Raw genomic sequence first — 15364 nt, forward strand, 5'->3', positions numbered from 1 at the left:
ATAACGCCCCGCTCCTGAGCAGCGCCCCCTGGAGGAGGGGCGGACCAACAGCTCGGAACACGTTACTACACCTCATACCACATCTGTAACATCAAAACGCTAAGACATCTGAAACAGCTGTACAGCTGCAGCATGAGGGATTCAGCCGACTGTCTATTGGGGAAGTCTGAAGAAAATGTGCAATTTTGCAGGTAATATAGAGAAATGGAGCCATCAACAAAACCAAAACACTTCCTGCATATTTCTGTGAAATTGGTGTAGTAATTATTTACTACATTATTATGAGTCTGGCCTCCTGATGCTTCATCAAGGCAACAATCTCTGTTCATCTCCAATTTGATCTTTCAATTCATTTGTTGTGCCTCAGAATAATGTTTCACCTTTGACTCCCTGAAATATTAGAGGCAACGAGTTAAAAGACTTTCCTGTGGTTTTTACAACAAAACTACATAAAATAACTCCTGAGGTCACAGTGACCCTTGACCTTTCTGGGAGAGCTGAAAATGAAACCGCATGGAATCATAAGAACCACAAACACACCAAGAAATCTTACAAATGCTACAAAGTTGAAAAAAACACTTTTTACCTTTAAGTTGAGCGCTAAGTTACTCGCTGCTCGCTGCAGCTCACCCAGCAACATGAACAACACACGTCACATTGTCCTCTACCACCAAGAATTTATTCAATCTTTTGTCTTCAGTATTTCTCCAAAGAAGTGGAATAAAGTAATGAAATAATTACAAAATGGAATAATAGATCAGAGAATAGATCATATTCACAGGTTTGATTTAAAAAAAAAAAATAAAAACATGACAGAGAGAAATCCGACGCTGAGATGAATCTGTTCTTTTAAATCTCCCCGTCAGAACCAGAGCAGGCTCACAGAGGTCAGAGGTCAGCACCACTGGTGCACACACACACACACACGCACTGATCACCTGTCAGCTCAAGTCATCTACTTTAGTGCTTGTGCAAAACAAAATTTTTTAAAATTAACTACTTAAAAAAATACTACAAGAGGTGGAGAAACAGAGTCTACATCCTACTGTGTTAAATAATAAAAAGATTGTTATCACACAGAAGAAAGGGTCAAACGGAGAGTAACTGTTAGAAAGTGAGCAGCAGCTCCTCGCTGATTGTTGCTGCAATGAGAATATTTACAGTCGGACGCTTCACATCCATCACAGGGTTTCTCTTCAAAATAATCAGAATAAAAAAAGAAGAAACACAAAAGTAAAGCAGCTGTCCCTTCACAAAATCTCTTTACATCACAATAGAAATGGGCACTGCTGCGAGCTGTGTACAGGATAGATTCTTGATATAGATTTAGATTTATGTATAATATATCTTCTCTTGTATACAGGAACATCTCATCGCCTCTGCCTTTGGCAAGATTACTTACAACTCTTCTGTTCCATTCCAAAGCTATTTAAAATAGACTTAATGCATAAAAATAAAGATTTGGCATCGCCTCACTGCTTCACATCTCTCAGCTGACGGAGGAGTCGTCCTGCCAACAGGGGGCGTCGCTGAGGGGATGCACATCTGAGCTGGGGGGGGGGGGGGGGGGGGGGTAAAGACGAACTGGTGGGGGCTGGAGGGGGGGTGGGGGATAATGGCAAGCTGGGGGGGCTGGAGGGGGTGTGGAGGGGTGTGTGGCTGTAGCTCTGCACAGATCCTCCACAGAGGAACGAGGCTCCAAACCAAACAGAGGATGCTGATGACGTGATGCAGGTGTTCCTGCCGCTCAGCCGCCGCCGCTCCGCCCAGCTGCTGCCGCTCCGCCGAGAAACACAGGAAGTGTCTTCTGGAGTCTGCGTCCTCTCAGAGCTGAATCTCGAAGGTCTTGTGCAGCTCGGTGGAGAAAGGGTTTGTGGGGGAGGGCGTGGTGCGCTGGCGTGAGCGGCCTTCCAGAGCGGCCCACTGGGCCTCAAAGGCATCTTCCTGCGGCTGCTGGGGGGGCCGGGTGGAGGGGGGGGCGGCCCAGCCGTCCGCCCCGTTAAAGGTCACACTGCCATTGGCCGGCTGGAGGGGGGCGGGGTGCACGGCGACGGGCGGCGGAGGTTTGATGAAGGGGCTGATGTTGGCGACGGGTGGAGCGTCGTGCTGTGGCGTCGTGGAGGCGGGGGCCGAGAACGGCGGGGGCTGCGTGGCCGAGCCGAACACGTTGGCCACCATCTGCGAAGGAGTGATTCCGAACACGGGCACGGCGGGAGGCGGGAACGGCAGCCCATTGGACAGCGGGTAGGACGTGGCCGGCTGGCGGGGGGGCAACATGGGCACGGACACGGGGAGAGGGGGCAGGAAGGCAGCCTGAGGAACAGAAGGAACAGACGCCACCGGCATCTGCGCTGGGGGGGCGAATGGCTGGGAGGGGGGCGTGGCCTCCGCCACGACGGGGCCGGGCTGGGGGGCTCGGACAGATTTGGTGACTTCTTCTAACCAGCGGTCTGCTTCTGATGGGGTGCGTCTGTGGGACGGCAGCACTGGAGACGAGGGGGGGGGCACAACGATCACTGGGGTGGGGGCGACGAGCACCGCGGGGGGGGGCGGCCAGTCTCCTCCTGCAAAGTGAAAGAAATGCGTCATGATGAACCTCAACTACTTTAAAGAGCTCATGACACCATATTGCACTTTAGTTTCATTATTTTCACTGTAAAAACAGTAAAAAGTAAAATGGCCTCCATCAGACGAGCACTGGAATGTTGACAGTCGCTCTCTCTAGAATTTTACTCTGTTGAAAATCAAATCCTGTCTGGGAGGTCAGAAGTGAGTTACAAATTCTCTGGGATCCCTCAGGGATTGCTGCATTTTCGTATCGCTGTGGTGCTTTTTTCGAGGATTTTCAAAAACGATCTAACAGAATATGTCTACATACACATATTGTAGTACTGTAGGACTACAATGTGTACTTCTACGCTGTAGACATGCTGCTCGTCTCAGAGACTGAACTGAACTTCCTCCGTCTGTTGTCCTAAAGGTGTTTTTATGTGTGTCCACCAGGCGGCGCCATGCTGCTTCTTACCTGGAAGCCCTGCAGCTGTGGCTGCAGCTGCGGCTCCTGCCGGGGTCGAAGCCCAGGGGTTAGTGTCTCGAGCAGGCAGGGCAGGGGGCAGGGTGGGGGGCAGGGCGGGGGGTAGGGTGGAGGGCAGGGTGGAGGGCAGGGCGGGCGGTAGAGCAGGGGGTTGGGCGGCGGCAGCAGAGAAGGCAGGAGAGGAGCCGGTCACTGCAGCAGAAGAGAGAAAAGCAGGCTTGAGACTCAATGAGAAAAATGAGACTTTTCTCAACACGTCTAATCATCATCATCATCATCATCATCATCCGTGTTGTCTGGCTAATGTAACATGGAGGAGTGAATTATGAGCGAGTGAGTAAAGTTGGTGAATTCACTCAATCCTCCGCTCTGTCCTGGTCTCTGGAGGACATGGTGAAGAAGGTACCTGGAGCTGCAGGAGACTGAGGGGAGGAAGCTGGTCTGGGCATTGGAGCCGAGGAGAAGGGGTCCTCTGGGGGACCGCTGAAGGCTGTGGTGATCTGAGTACACAGTGAACTGATGCTGTCTCCTTCTCCTTCCACCTCAGGGACTGGAAGCACCAGAGAAGAAGAACGAGAGAACGTCAGAAGAAGAACTGGAGAACATCAGTAGAAGAATCAGAGAACATTAAAAGGAGAACCAGAGAACATCAGAACTGAAGAACATCAGAAGAAGAACCAGAGAACTTCAGAAAAAGAACCAGAGAAGATCAGAAGAACCAGAGAAGGTCAGAAAAACCAGAGAACTTCAGAAGAACCAGAGAAGATCAGAAGAACCAGAGAAGATCAGAAGAACCAGAGAAGGTCAGAAAAACCAGAGAACTTCAGAAGAACCAGAGAAGATCAGAAGAACCAGAGAAGATCAGAAGAACCAGAGAAGATCAGAAGAACCAGAGAAGGTCAGAAAAACCAGAGAACTTCAGAAGAACCAGAGAACTTCAGAAGAACCAGAGAACATCAGAAGAAGCAGCAGCACCTCCACCTCCACCTCCAGCTGCGAGCTGACTTCAGACTCTACCTCATGGGGGGGGGGGGGGGGGGGTGACTTACCGGCGTTCCTGATGGGGAAGTCGGACTTGCGCTGCATGGTGGACGGCAGCTCGTTCATGCGCAGCGACATCTGTCGTTTGAACGGAGACGTCTTCTGGCTGAGCGCCGGGAAGCCCCTGAAGGAGCCCTGCCGGGCCAGGGCCTCGGCAGGGGCGTGTCGGCGGGGGATGGCCTGGGGGCCCAGCGTGGACACGGAGAGGGGGGGGGACGACGAGGGGGACGGCGAGCCTCCTGACGGGGGCGCAGACGAGTTGCTCACACTGCTGGACAAGTTCCCAGCAGCCTTCACTTCTGTCTCTGCTGCAAAGGAAGAGAAGCAGCGCAAGGAAGGTCAAAGGTCGTCATACTTCTTATAATAGAGCCTCCATGACATCACATCCTCCAATCACCACTTTGTATAGAACGTCATCGTCAGTACAGAATTAACTGGACAGTGAAGAACCGTCAGATCTTAAAAGTTAAAGTTATCATGAAGGCAGAAGCTCTTCCTCTGCATTTTTATTACTTTCACTCATCATAGTCAACTGAACTCTACGTATAACTAACTGAACTATTATATAACTAACTGAACTAATACATATATATATGTATATAGTAACTAACTGAACTAATACATATATATATGTATATAGTAACTAACTGAACTATTATATAACTAACTGAACTAATACATATATATATGTATATAGTAACTAACTGAACTATTATATAACTAACTGAACTAATACATATATATATGTATATAGTAACTAACTGAACTATTATATAACTAACTGAACTAATACATATATATATGTATATAGTAACTAACTGAACTATTATATAACTAACTGAACTAATATATATATATATATATATATACATATATATATACATATATATACATATATATATACATATATATAGTAACTGAACTATAATTTATGTTACAACTGACTGGTTCTGTGAAAACACTTTATGAATTCGTCACATTTCATTATGCATAACCTTAATTAAAGCAAAAGCTCAGCCGTATGAAGCTTTTGGTTTCTTAGATGAACGATGAAGACAGAACAAGCCGATCACTTCCTGAAGTAAATTTGGACCTTTCTTAGCATCCTGCAGCTGTCTCATCACTTCCTCCCGCTCTGCTGCCTCGGTTGCCGTGGTAACACGAAACGAGCCCTCGCGGGTAAACGTGGTTCTGTTTGCGTCGAAGGTTGCCGTGACGCCGCACTCCTTCTCACGCTTCTGTTTCCTCTCCAGACAGGCAGCGAAGGCACAGCCCACAGCGTGACTGAGGCGCTCCCCCTGAAGAAACAGTAGACCTGGACATGAAACTCCACAGCACGCAGCGCAGAGCCAAGCAGCGCTTTAACTTTTCAACAGCACAGCTTATTTCTCGCCTCCAGTGTTTTCAGGAACACATTTCTCTGAACAATTTCCGTAATAAAAGAGAAAGTTTGTGTCTGAGCCGCCATGCTGGTCTGGTTTTAACTGCAGGAGCTGAGCGATGCATTCAGGTGCATCACGTAACTCCGCCCTCTGACATGCTAACGAGCTGCGGGACTTGTACAGTAGCAGGGCTACATGCTAAACAGGATTCAAATATGACTGACAGTCATTAGTGAGCTGGTGAACATGCGCAGAACACCTCAGCGCCGAACCAAAAAGAAAATGACATCATTTTGTTCGGCAGGACCCCCGAGTGCGTGACTCTTATTGTTCTTATGGAGGATGAATTGGCCTTCAGCCAGGGATCCACTGAGCCCGTCTGTTTAGTCTTGTAATTCAAGTTTGCTCCAGGAGATGGCGTAATGGGGAAGGTAATGGGAAGGTGGGCGCCCTTCACAAGGACGCAACTCATTAACGGTTGGTTTTGTCATCACGCATTTGTCTTTCCAAGTTGCTTTTAGTCACGTTTTCTTAATTTGCTCTGTTGTCGACACAGTCGCACCGATTGGCCAAATATGCTGGCATGAAGAAGTTTTGACTGAATGTAGGAGTAAATGTATCGGAGGTGTTGTTATTGATGGAAACACAGGAAGTTTAGTATGAACGGACAATACAGAGTTAAAGCACATGGTTTCATTAAAGGTCTAAGGACTGATTTTACTGGGAGTCTCACCGAGTCTTTAATGGCCATGAAGCAGTGGCAGATCCAGCGCCGCGTGGTTCCGTCTCTGCAGATGTAAGAGAAGGCTCGCTCGAAGTTCCTGTCCGGGGCGCAGAACGACACCTTCTCTATCGTCTGGTCCAGGATCAGGTCCTGGAAAACAGCCATTTTAAAACCTCAAATCAGTTCCACAACCCGACTGTGACTCTCTGAGATGCTTCATGTTCAGAACATTTGAGTTGAACTGGTCGTCTGCAAAATTCTCCTGTCACTGCCTGAAATCAACTGAGTCTGGTCCTGCAGAACCTGCTGTACCAGCTGAGCTAGAGACCAGAGACGCTGTACCAGCTGAGCTAGAGACCAGAGACCAGACGCTGGAACAGCTGAGTGAGAGCCCAGAGACCAGACCTGCTGTACCAGGTGAGCCGCAGCCACCATCACTAATCACTAATGAAGATGATCAATAATGATGAAGACCAGAAAACAAGTTCACCAAATCTCTCCAGAGAACAATCAATCCGTCAGACAGAACGCTGCTGCTTCCTTCTCTAAATGAAGCGACGCCAACAACACAGCATCTTAACGTCAGGGTGAGGCGGCCATCTTGTTCAGGAAGTAATAAACATTTGAAGTGCCTATGACACCAGATCACATGTTAATTTAATAATTTTCCCTTAAACAAGAACAGCCAAATGTGTATTTGCCTTCATCGGACGCCCCCTGGAATTTATACTTTTTCAAATTTTGCGCAGTTGACAAGTTAACCCTCTCTGGGAGGACGGAGACTGGAGAGGAATGAGGACGTGACGTAGGAGGAGGAACACGTTCTTGGTCTGCAGGGAATGCTGTGTTTTTATATTGTGCTTTTTTTGAGGGGATATTCAACACAGAATGATCTAATACATAGACATACAGTAGTAGACCACTACTAGATTGTGTATGTCTACACAGTAGACCGGGGCCGGGGGTGTAGCTCGGGAGGAGGAGATGGAGGCCGGGGGTGTAGCTCAGGAGGAAGTGATGGAGGCTGTGGGTGTAGCTCAGGAGGAGGGGATGGAGGCCGGGGGTGTAGCTCAGGAGGAAGTGATGGAGGCCGGGGGTGTAGCTCAGGAGGAAGTGATGGAGGCTGTGGGTGTAGCTCAGGAGGAGGGGATGGAGGCCGGGGGTGTAGCTCAGGAGGAAGTGATGGAGGCCGGGGGTGGAGCTCAGGGAGCCATGGCGCAGGTTGTTTTGACTATCGGAGTAAACCGGAGTACCGGAGGAGAACCAGCACACAGGGAGAGAACATGAAAACTCCACACACAAAGGCTCCTGCCGGGATTTGCACCGGCAGTGAGGCGAGAGGCTGTGGACTCCCTGTGGTGGACGTGGTGAGTGGAACATGTATTAACACATCAGATCTACAGCCTTTATTCTGTCGTCTCCCAGGGTAACTGATATGAACTCAAACACGTTGCCTTGACGATCGTTGTTGGCGTCTAGTCTTCAGAATGTCTGAATCTGTGACGTAGTTCCTGGGTTGATCGTCAATATCTGTTGACCCCCCCTAACCTGTTGGGTTTGACCTCCAACGCAGTAAAGACGGTCTCTAACTCTTCTTCTTTAAAAAAGTCTTCAACGACCACTGAACAGTGTGAAATGTCAGAAAATATTTCTGTTTCTTCACTTTTCTGTGCGCCTGCCGCTGTGTTGAGCCTGGCTGCTGGAGAATGTTACTCCTCCTACGTCACAGCAAGATGGAGGAGGTGGAGAAAGCTCGATGGGCGGAGATCGAGAATCACCACTTAATTTCACTCGTTTTTCGTCGGGTTTTTTTCACTTACGAATGATGGCAGTGTGACAAAAACATTTTATAATAAAAATACTTTTATTTTGTATTGTTTTTTTCCAAAAATGTTTTGGTGTCATAAACTCTTTAACCACAAGTTACTTGAAGCTTCAGCTGAAACGACGACAGGAGTCAGAACACACGGAGCAGTACCACTCAGTCCCAGCAGAGGTCAGTGTAACCCTTCTCAACACACACACACACACACACACACACACACACACACACACACACACACACACACACACACACACACACACACACACACACACACACACACACACACACACACACACACACACACACACACACACACACACACACACACACACACACACACACACACACACACACGTTTGAGGCCTTTCTCAGGAGGAATTAGATAAAATATGGTTCATTGATTCACAAGATATAAAGAACTGCTGCTCTGAGCCTGGTTCTGCAGGTTTCTCCTACACCATGAATGCTGATGACAAACGTTACACAGCGGTAACCACCAACCACTCACTCTCTCACTACATTCACCCTCTGACCACAACCAACCACTCACTCTCTCACTCACTACATTCACCCTCTGACCACCACCAACCACTCACTCTCTCACTACATTCACCCTCTGACCACCACCAACCACTCTCTCTCTCACTGCATTTACCCTCTGACCACCACCAACCACTCTCTCTCTCACTGCATTCACCCTCTGACCACCACCAACCACTCTCTCTCTCACTGCATTCACCCTCTGACCACCACCAACCACTCACTCTCTCACTACATTCACCCTCTGACCACCACCAACCACTCACTCTCTCACTACATTCACCCTCTGACCACCACCAACCACTCACTCTCTCACTACATTCACCCTCTGACCACCATCAACCACTCACTCTCTCACTACATTCACCCTCTGACCACCACCAACCACTCACTCTCTCACTACATTCACCCCTCTGACCACCACCAACCACTCTCTCTCACTACATTCACCCTCTGACCACCACCAACCACTCTCTCTCTCACTACATTCACCCTCTGACCACAACCAACCACTCACTCTCTCACTACATTCACCCTCTGACCACCACTCTCTCTCTCACTACATTCACCCTCTGACCACCACCAACCACTCTCACTCTCTCACTACATTCACCCTCTGACCACTACCAACCACTCTCTCTTACTACATTCACCCTCTGACCACCACCAACCACTCTCTCTCTCACTACATTCACCCTCTGACCACCACCAACCACTCTCTCACTACATTCACCCTCTGACCACCACCAACCACTCTCTCACTACATTCACCCTCTGACCACCACCAACCACTCACACTCTCACTACATTCACCCTCTGACTACCACCAACCACTCTCTCTCTCACTACATTCACCCTCTGACCACCACCAACCACTCTCTCTCTCACTACATTCACCCTCTGACTACCACCAACCACTCTCTCTCTCACTACATTCACCCCTCTGACCACCACCAACCACTCACTCTCTCACTACATTCACCCTCTGACCACCACCAACCACTCACTCTCTCACTACATTCACCCCTCTGACCACTACCAACCACTCTCTCTCACTACATTCACCCTCTGACCACCACCAACCACTCTCTCTCTCACTACATTCACCCTCTGACCACCACCAACCACTCTCTCTCTCACTACATTCACCCTCTGACCACCACCAACCACTCTCTCACTACATTCACCCTCTGACCACCACCAACCACTCTCACTACATTCACCCTCTGACCACAACCAACCACTCACACTCTCACTACATTCACCCTCTGACCACCACCAACCACTCACTCTCTCACTACATTCACCCTCTGACCACCACCAACCACTCTCTCTCTCACTACATTCACCCTCTGACCAAAACCAACCACTCACTCTCTCACTACATTCACCCCTCTGACCACCACCAACCACTCTCTCTCTCACTACATTCACCCTCTGACCACCACCAACCACTCACTCTCTCACTACATTCACCCTCTGACTACCACCAACCACTCACTCTCTCACTTTACCAGTGACCAGTGCAATGCTCGTATGCTTGTGTGTGAGTGATGGTACCTGTTTGTTTTAATGCCTTTACTTTAATATTTCTAGCAGTTTTTACTTGTATGTTTTTGTGGAGCCCGAAAGGAAAGGATCCTAAAGTCTTTATTGATTGATTTTATAGAAATGATGCATAGATGGGATGGCACTTTTAAATCTTGTTGTATGTGTTACAATGACAATAAAAGATGTTCTAGTCTATTCTATTCTTTCCACGCACACGTACTCTGGCTGCTCTCTCTGTCCAGAGAGTTTCCGAACTGCGATGCCGGAATGACGACACTCGTTACCTTTGTTTTGTCATCGACGACACGGAGCCCGTCGGCCGACACCCACAACACAGCTCGGACCGGCTTCTTCCCCGCCTGCAATCACACAAAAGTGAGAGGAATAGCTTGAAAAGCTGTTTACCATCAGCCACGATCACTTCCTGTCTACCTGATCACTTCCTGTCTACCTGCCATCAGCACCTACTGTCACACAGAACACACCTGGAATAAAAGAGAAAGCAGCAGGTGGAAGACACGAGAGGACACGAGTTAGCAGTGGTTTTGGTGTGTGTGACAGTCAGAAAGACATTTTGAGGAGGTTGGTGAGATTTGGTGCTCTGATGCAGTGGACCGTGAAAACCCGGCAGTTAGAACAACAAGAACAAAAAGAAACGTTCACACACACTGATCACTGTTCCTTTCTTTGGTCATGAAGAAGAGCTGAAGGGAGAGAAGCCTGTTAACACACACACACACACCAATGCGTGAAAGTGCCCCGCCCCAGCTTAAACCACCTGCTCACACACACACACATGCACCCTTGTGTTGTCTGCACTGCAGACACATTTCCTCTGTGTGTGTGTGTGTGTGTGTGTGTGTGTGTGTGTGTGTGTGTGTGTGTGTGTGTGTGTGTGTGTGTGTGTGTGTGTGTGTGTGTGTGTGTGTGTGTGTGTGTGTGTGTGTGTGTGTGTCTTGCAGCCTTCCAGACATGATGACAGGGTGAAGTGTGAGAGGAGGAAAGTGATTACAACACTGCTAATAAAGAGAAGCACTCAGACACACGAAGCCAGAACTTACTTTAGCAAAGAATCCTTTGAAGAACTTCCTGTCCTGGAAGTGGGTGTGGTCAAAGAGGGGGGCGGGGCAGGTGGGGGGAGACAAGGTATGAACATGTTACCTGGGAAGAAACTACCGGGAGCCCACGGAGGGTCTGCCTTTAGGTTTCCTCTGTGGTTGGTTGGTGAGTGAGTGAGTGAGTGAGTGAGTGAGTGAGTGAGTGAGTGAGTGAGTGAGTGAGTGAGTGAGTGAGTGAGTGAGTGAGTGTGAGTAGCTGGTGACGGTGAAGCTTGATGATAATTGGAGATAAACCAGACTTGGTCCGCTGACCAAGCCCTTCATTATGGTCAGTTACACATATTTAGTTACACATATTTACTTATACATATTTAGTTACTAATATTAAGTTACACATATTTACTTATACATAGTTATAAATATTTAGTTATAAATATTTAGTTTCCAATAATTTGGAACTAAATATTTATAAATATTGATAATTATTTAGTTACCAATATTTTGTAATACATATTTAATTAAATTTAGTTACCAATATCTAGTTTATACATATTTAGTTATAATATTTAGTTATATATATTTAATTACCAATATTTAATTACCAATATTTAGTAATACATATTTACTTCCCAATGTTTATTTATATATATTTAGTTATAAATATTCAGTTAGTAATATTCAGTTAGTAATATTCAGTTAGTAATATTTGTGGGTTAGAATCAGTGAAACCCTCCAGAAATCTTTAACAAGGTTTGATATTCATGTGGTGTCTTGACTGTCCTACATCACTTGTTCCTCCACCGTTTGACACAAACATGTTGCGGACCAAACACCCATTTCCTCCTCCTCTGCACCTGGTTCTGCAGGTTTATCATCCTCTGCACCTGGTTCTGCAGGTCTAAAGTTAGAACCATCATTGATCCCATAGCGCCAGTCAGAGCTAAAGGAGTGTGTGATAGGAGGACAGCTCCATGGAGGAAGAAGAGACTGGTTAAGGCCCAAAAAAGACCATCTAAGCTCCACCTTCATTAGGACATGTCCAAAGAAAGGTTTGGCATGTAGAAGCTTGAATTAAAAAGGGCCAGACAATGGTTCTTCTCTGAGGTTCTCAGCAAACACAGTACTAATGCTGGTACTTTGTTTAATGTGGTGGACAGACTGAGACAGACAGTCCCTCGCCATCAGGACCTCCTGAACTCTTCTCAGATGCATCTTGGAATGATGTCCCTCCTATTTCACCATCAAATGAGCCCGATCAGACCGAGTCAGTCAGTGGAGCTCAGGCATTACGACGGGAACCCCTGAGCCTCCACCCAAAGATGTTCGGTCTAATCTGGCAGATGTTCTCCTGTTAGACTGAGCAGCACTAACCCACATTGTTCACCAGCTCAAACCCACAACATGCAGCCTCCACCCTCTGCACACAATGTCTTTACACATGTTTTCAACTGTCCAGCTCCAGAGGTACTACAGAGAGTACACAGCTCTTATTAAAGTGCTGAAGGACGTCTACATGAGAAGTGACACTTCCACTGTCTCACTTTGACTCTTACTGGATCTTAGTGCTGCTTTGGACAGTTGACCACAACATCCTGCTGGACCCACTGGAACAATGGTTGGAACTTCTGGCTCTGCACTCAGTGGCTTTAAATCCTCCTGGCAAGATGGCCGCCATTCTGTGTCAGCAGCTGATTGTGAATGTGAGGAAATCACTTGTGGGGTTCCTCAAGGCTCCATCCTTGGGCCCTTTTATTGAACATCACCGTGCTCCCACTGGCTCAGATCATGGAACATTACAACATCTCTTCTCATCATTACCAGACGACACACAGCTCTATATATCAGTGTCAGTGAATGAACACGCCCCCTTATACCGGCTGAGGAAATGTAGAAATGAAATGGAGTGATGAGTCAGCACTTTTTACAACTCAACCCAGAGAAAACTGAGCTCATTGTTTTTGGCCCCAAAGAAGAAAGGTTAAAGGTCAGTGCTCATCTTGACTCCAGGTCACTCAGGAGACCAAATCAGGCAGAAATCTGGGTGGAGTTCTGGACACCCTGAAATTCAACAGCTACATTAAGCCAAGAACCAAATCAGCTTCTTACCATCTGAACAATGTTGAAGAATCAAAGGATTTCTGAGCAACAAGATTCTGAGAAACTTCTTCTGCTTTCATTTTCACTGGAAGGGAGTGTTTACACATTACACCACCACACTGAGGGTGGAGCACATTACACCACCACACTGAGGGTGGAGCACATTACACCACCACACCGAGGGGGGGAGCACATCACACCACCACACTGAGGGTGGAGCTCATCCCCCCCTGCTCCACCCTCTCCACTGGCTGCCTGTGTATCGAAGGATGAACTTCAGAATGGTCCTTCTGCTCTAGAAAGCTTTGAATGGTCTCGGCCTAAATCATCCCAGATTGACTTGTAGAAGATCAAAGCTCCAGACCTCTGAGGTCATCAGGAAGAGGTTGACTCACTGTTCCTACAGTCAGAAGAAACAAGGTGAAGCAGCTTTTAGTTCCTACCTCCCCACCTGTGGAACAAACTTCCTGAACACCTGAAGACTGCTGACACACTCACTTCTTTTAAATCAGGACTTAAAACATTCCTAGATGTACAGGCTTTAGAATAAACAATAGATTTTACTTACTTCTTAAACTTATCTTAATAAATCTATTACCTTATTTAGTATACTCTTCTTCATCATTTGTTTTAATGCATTTCTTTCATTTCTTCCAAAGCTTTAATGTATTTCTTTATTCTGTATTTCTTTCATTTCTTTTACTTCTTTGTGAAGCTCTGTGAATTGCTTTGTGTTGGAATGGTGCTCTATAAAAACGTTTGTCTTGCCTTGCCTACAGGGTTCTCCTCCTCTGAGCCTGGTTCTACAGGTTTCTCTAAACCTGGTTCTACAGGTTTCTCCTCCTCTGAGCCTGGTTCTGCAGGTTTCTCCTCCTCTGAGCCTGGTTCTACAGGTTTCTCTAAACCTGGTTCTACAGGTTTTCCCTCCTCTGAGCCTGGTTCTGCAGGTTTCTCTGAGCCTGGTTCTGCAGGTCTCCTCTACCTGTTGATGGTGGATTGTTGGTGTTTGCAAAGTGTCTTCAGATGACTGAGTTGTATTTGGTTTGAGGGAAATCAAAGTGAAGTGAACATTGCAGGGTTGACTGTTGCACCGGGGGCCTGGTTCAGGCAGTGCAGCCACATTACAGAGACCAGACCTGGTTCAGAGTCAACTAAAAGTGTGTGTGTGTGTGTGTGTGTGTGTGTGTGTGTGTGTGTGTGTGTGTGTGTGTGTGTGTGTGTGCGTGTGCGTGTGTGAGTGTGATGGTGGACTATCATTAGCAGGTAGAAGCCTCTCCACCAGAGAGTCAACAGACTGACCATCAGTGTGACTCTGCTGCTTCCTCCTGCAGAGGAAACGCTGCAGGAATCACCACAGACCAAACAATAGGGAGAATAAAAACAGCATGAATAGAAGGAGGAAGAGGTCAGTGTGTGTGTGTGTGTGTGTCGGGGGGGTAAGGAGGAAGTGGAATCACCAGCGTCTATCCTGGAAACATATGAGGTTCAAAGTGAAACCTACCGTCTTCAGTCGCTTCACTGCATCCTCACAGATGTGCATTCCTCTGGACTCCTCCACCTCCACATGGCCCAGGTACTGCAGAGGAGACAGAGGGGTTAGGCTAGAACAAACCCTTCCTGTACCAAAGCACTGCACTCTGGAAGGGTTACTGCTTTTAAATGAGTCCAGATGATCTGTACCCTGCTTACTGAGCATTTCCAGGTCAACCACAACTGCAGTGCTCTGCTGGGGAGGTTTTCTGCTCCACATGTAGAAAGTAAAGAGGATGTTTGGAACAGAAAGAGGGAAAGTGTTTCTGTGAGAGAGCGATGGTTTAAGCACATGAAGAGGCCCCGTGGACTGAACTCATGACCCTGTGTCCCGCTGAGGAGCCTCAGAGGTCAAAGGTCCCCCACAGACCAGGACAGCACCCAGAATTCTGCCCCGTTTGCAGTTTTCATCCAGTAGCGATGTTCGAGGATGAACCAAGCATAACAAACCCAGCTGGCTAGTTTGCTGGTGGCTAAGCTAACAGCTGATTGAGCATCAGTCAGCTATTAGCTTAGCCACCGGCATCAGTCAGCTGTTAGCTTAGCCACCGGCGTCAGTCAGCTGTTAGCTTGACGTGTGCT

The 15364-nt window shown here is 47.5% G+C and overlaps 1 protein-coding gene across 3 annotated transcripts in view; it reads right to left on the reverse strand.

Moving 5' to 3' along the window:
- Window positions 1-665: 665 nt before the first annotated feature.
- numb (NUMB endocytic adaptor protein) overlaps window positions 666-15364 on the reverse strand; it is a 50638-nt gene continuing 35939 nt past the window's right edge. The window contains exons 4-12 of one of the 3 annotated variants that reach the window (XM_080480838.1): window positions 14754-14828; window positions 11159-11191; window positions 10382-10456; window positions 6191-6331; window positions 5169-5373; window positions 4084-4383; window positions 3441-3584; window positions 3026-3226; window positions 666-2564 (exon numbers count right to left, since the gene is read on the reverse strand). In XM_080480838.1, the coding sequence (XP_080336964.1) occupies window positions 1825-2564; window positions 3026-3226; window positions 3441-3584; window positions 4084-4383; window positions 5169-5373; window positions 6191-6331; window positions 10382-10456; window positions 11159-11191; window positions 14754-14828 (1914 nt within the window). In that variant the 3' untranslated portion in view covers window positions 666-1824. The remainder of the gene's footprint in view (window positions 2565-3025; window positions 3227-3440; window positions 3585-4083; window positions 4384-5168; window positions 5374-6190; window positions 6332-10381; window positions 10457-11158; window positions 11192-14753; window positions 14829-15364) is intronic. The other 2 variants (XM_080480839.1, XM_080480840.1) reach the window with 2 other exon arrangements.

Source organism: Lipophrys pholis (genome assembly GCF_963383615.2).
Source record: "Lipophrys pholis genome assembly, chromosome: 14".
Taxonomy (NCBI): Eukaryota; Metazoa; Chordata; class Actinopteri; order Blenniiformes; family Blenniidae; genus Lipophrys; species Lipophrys pholis.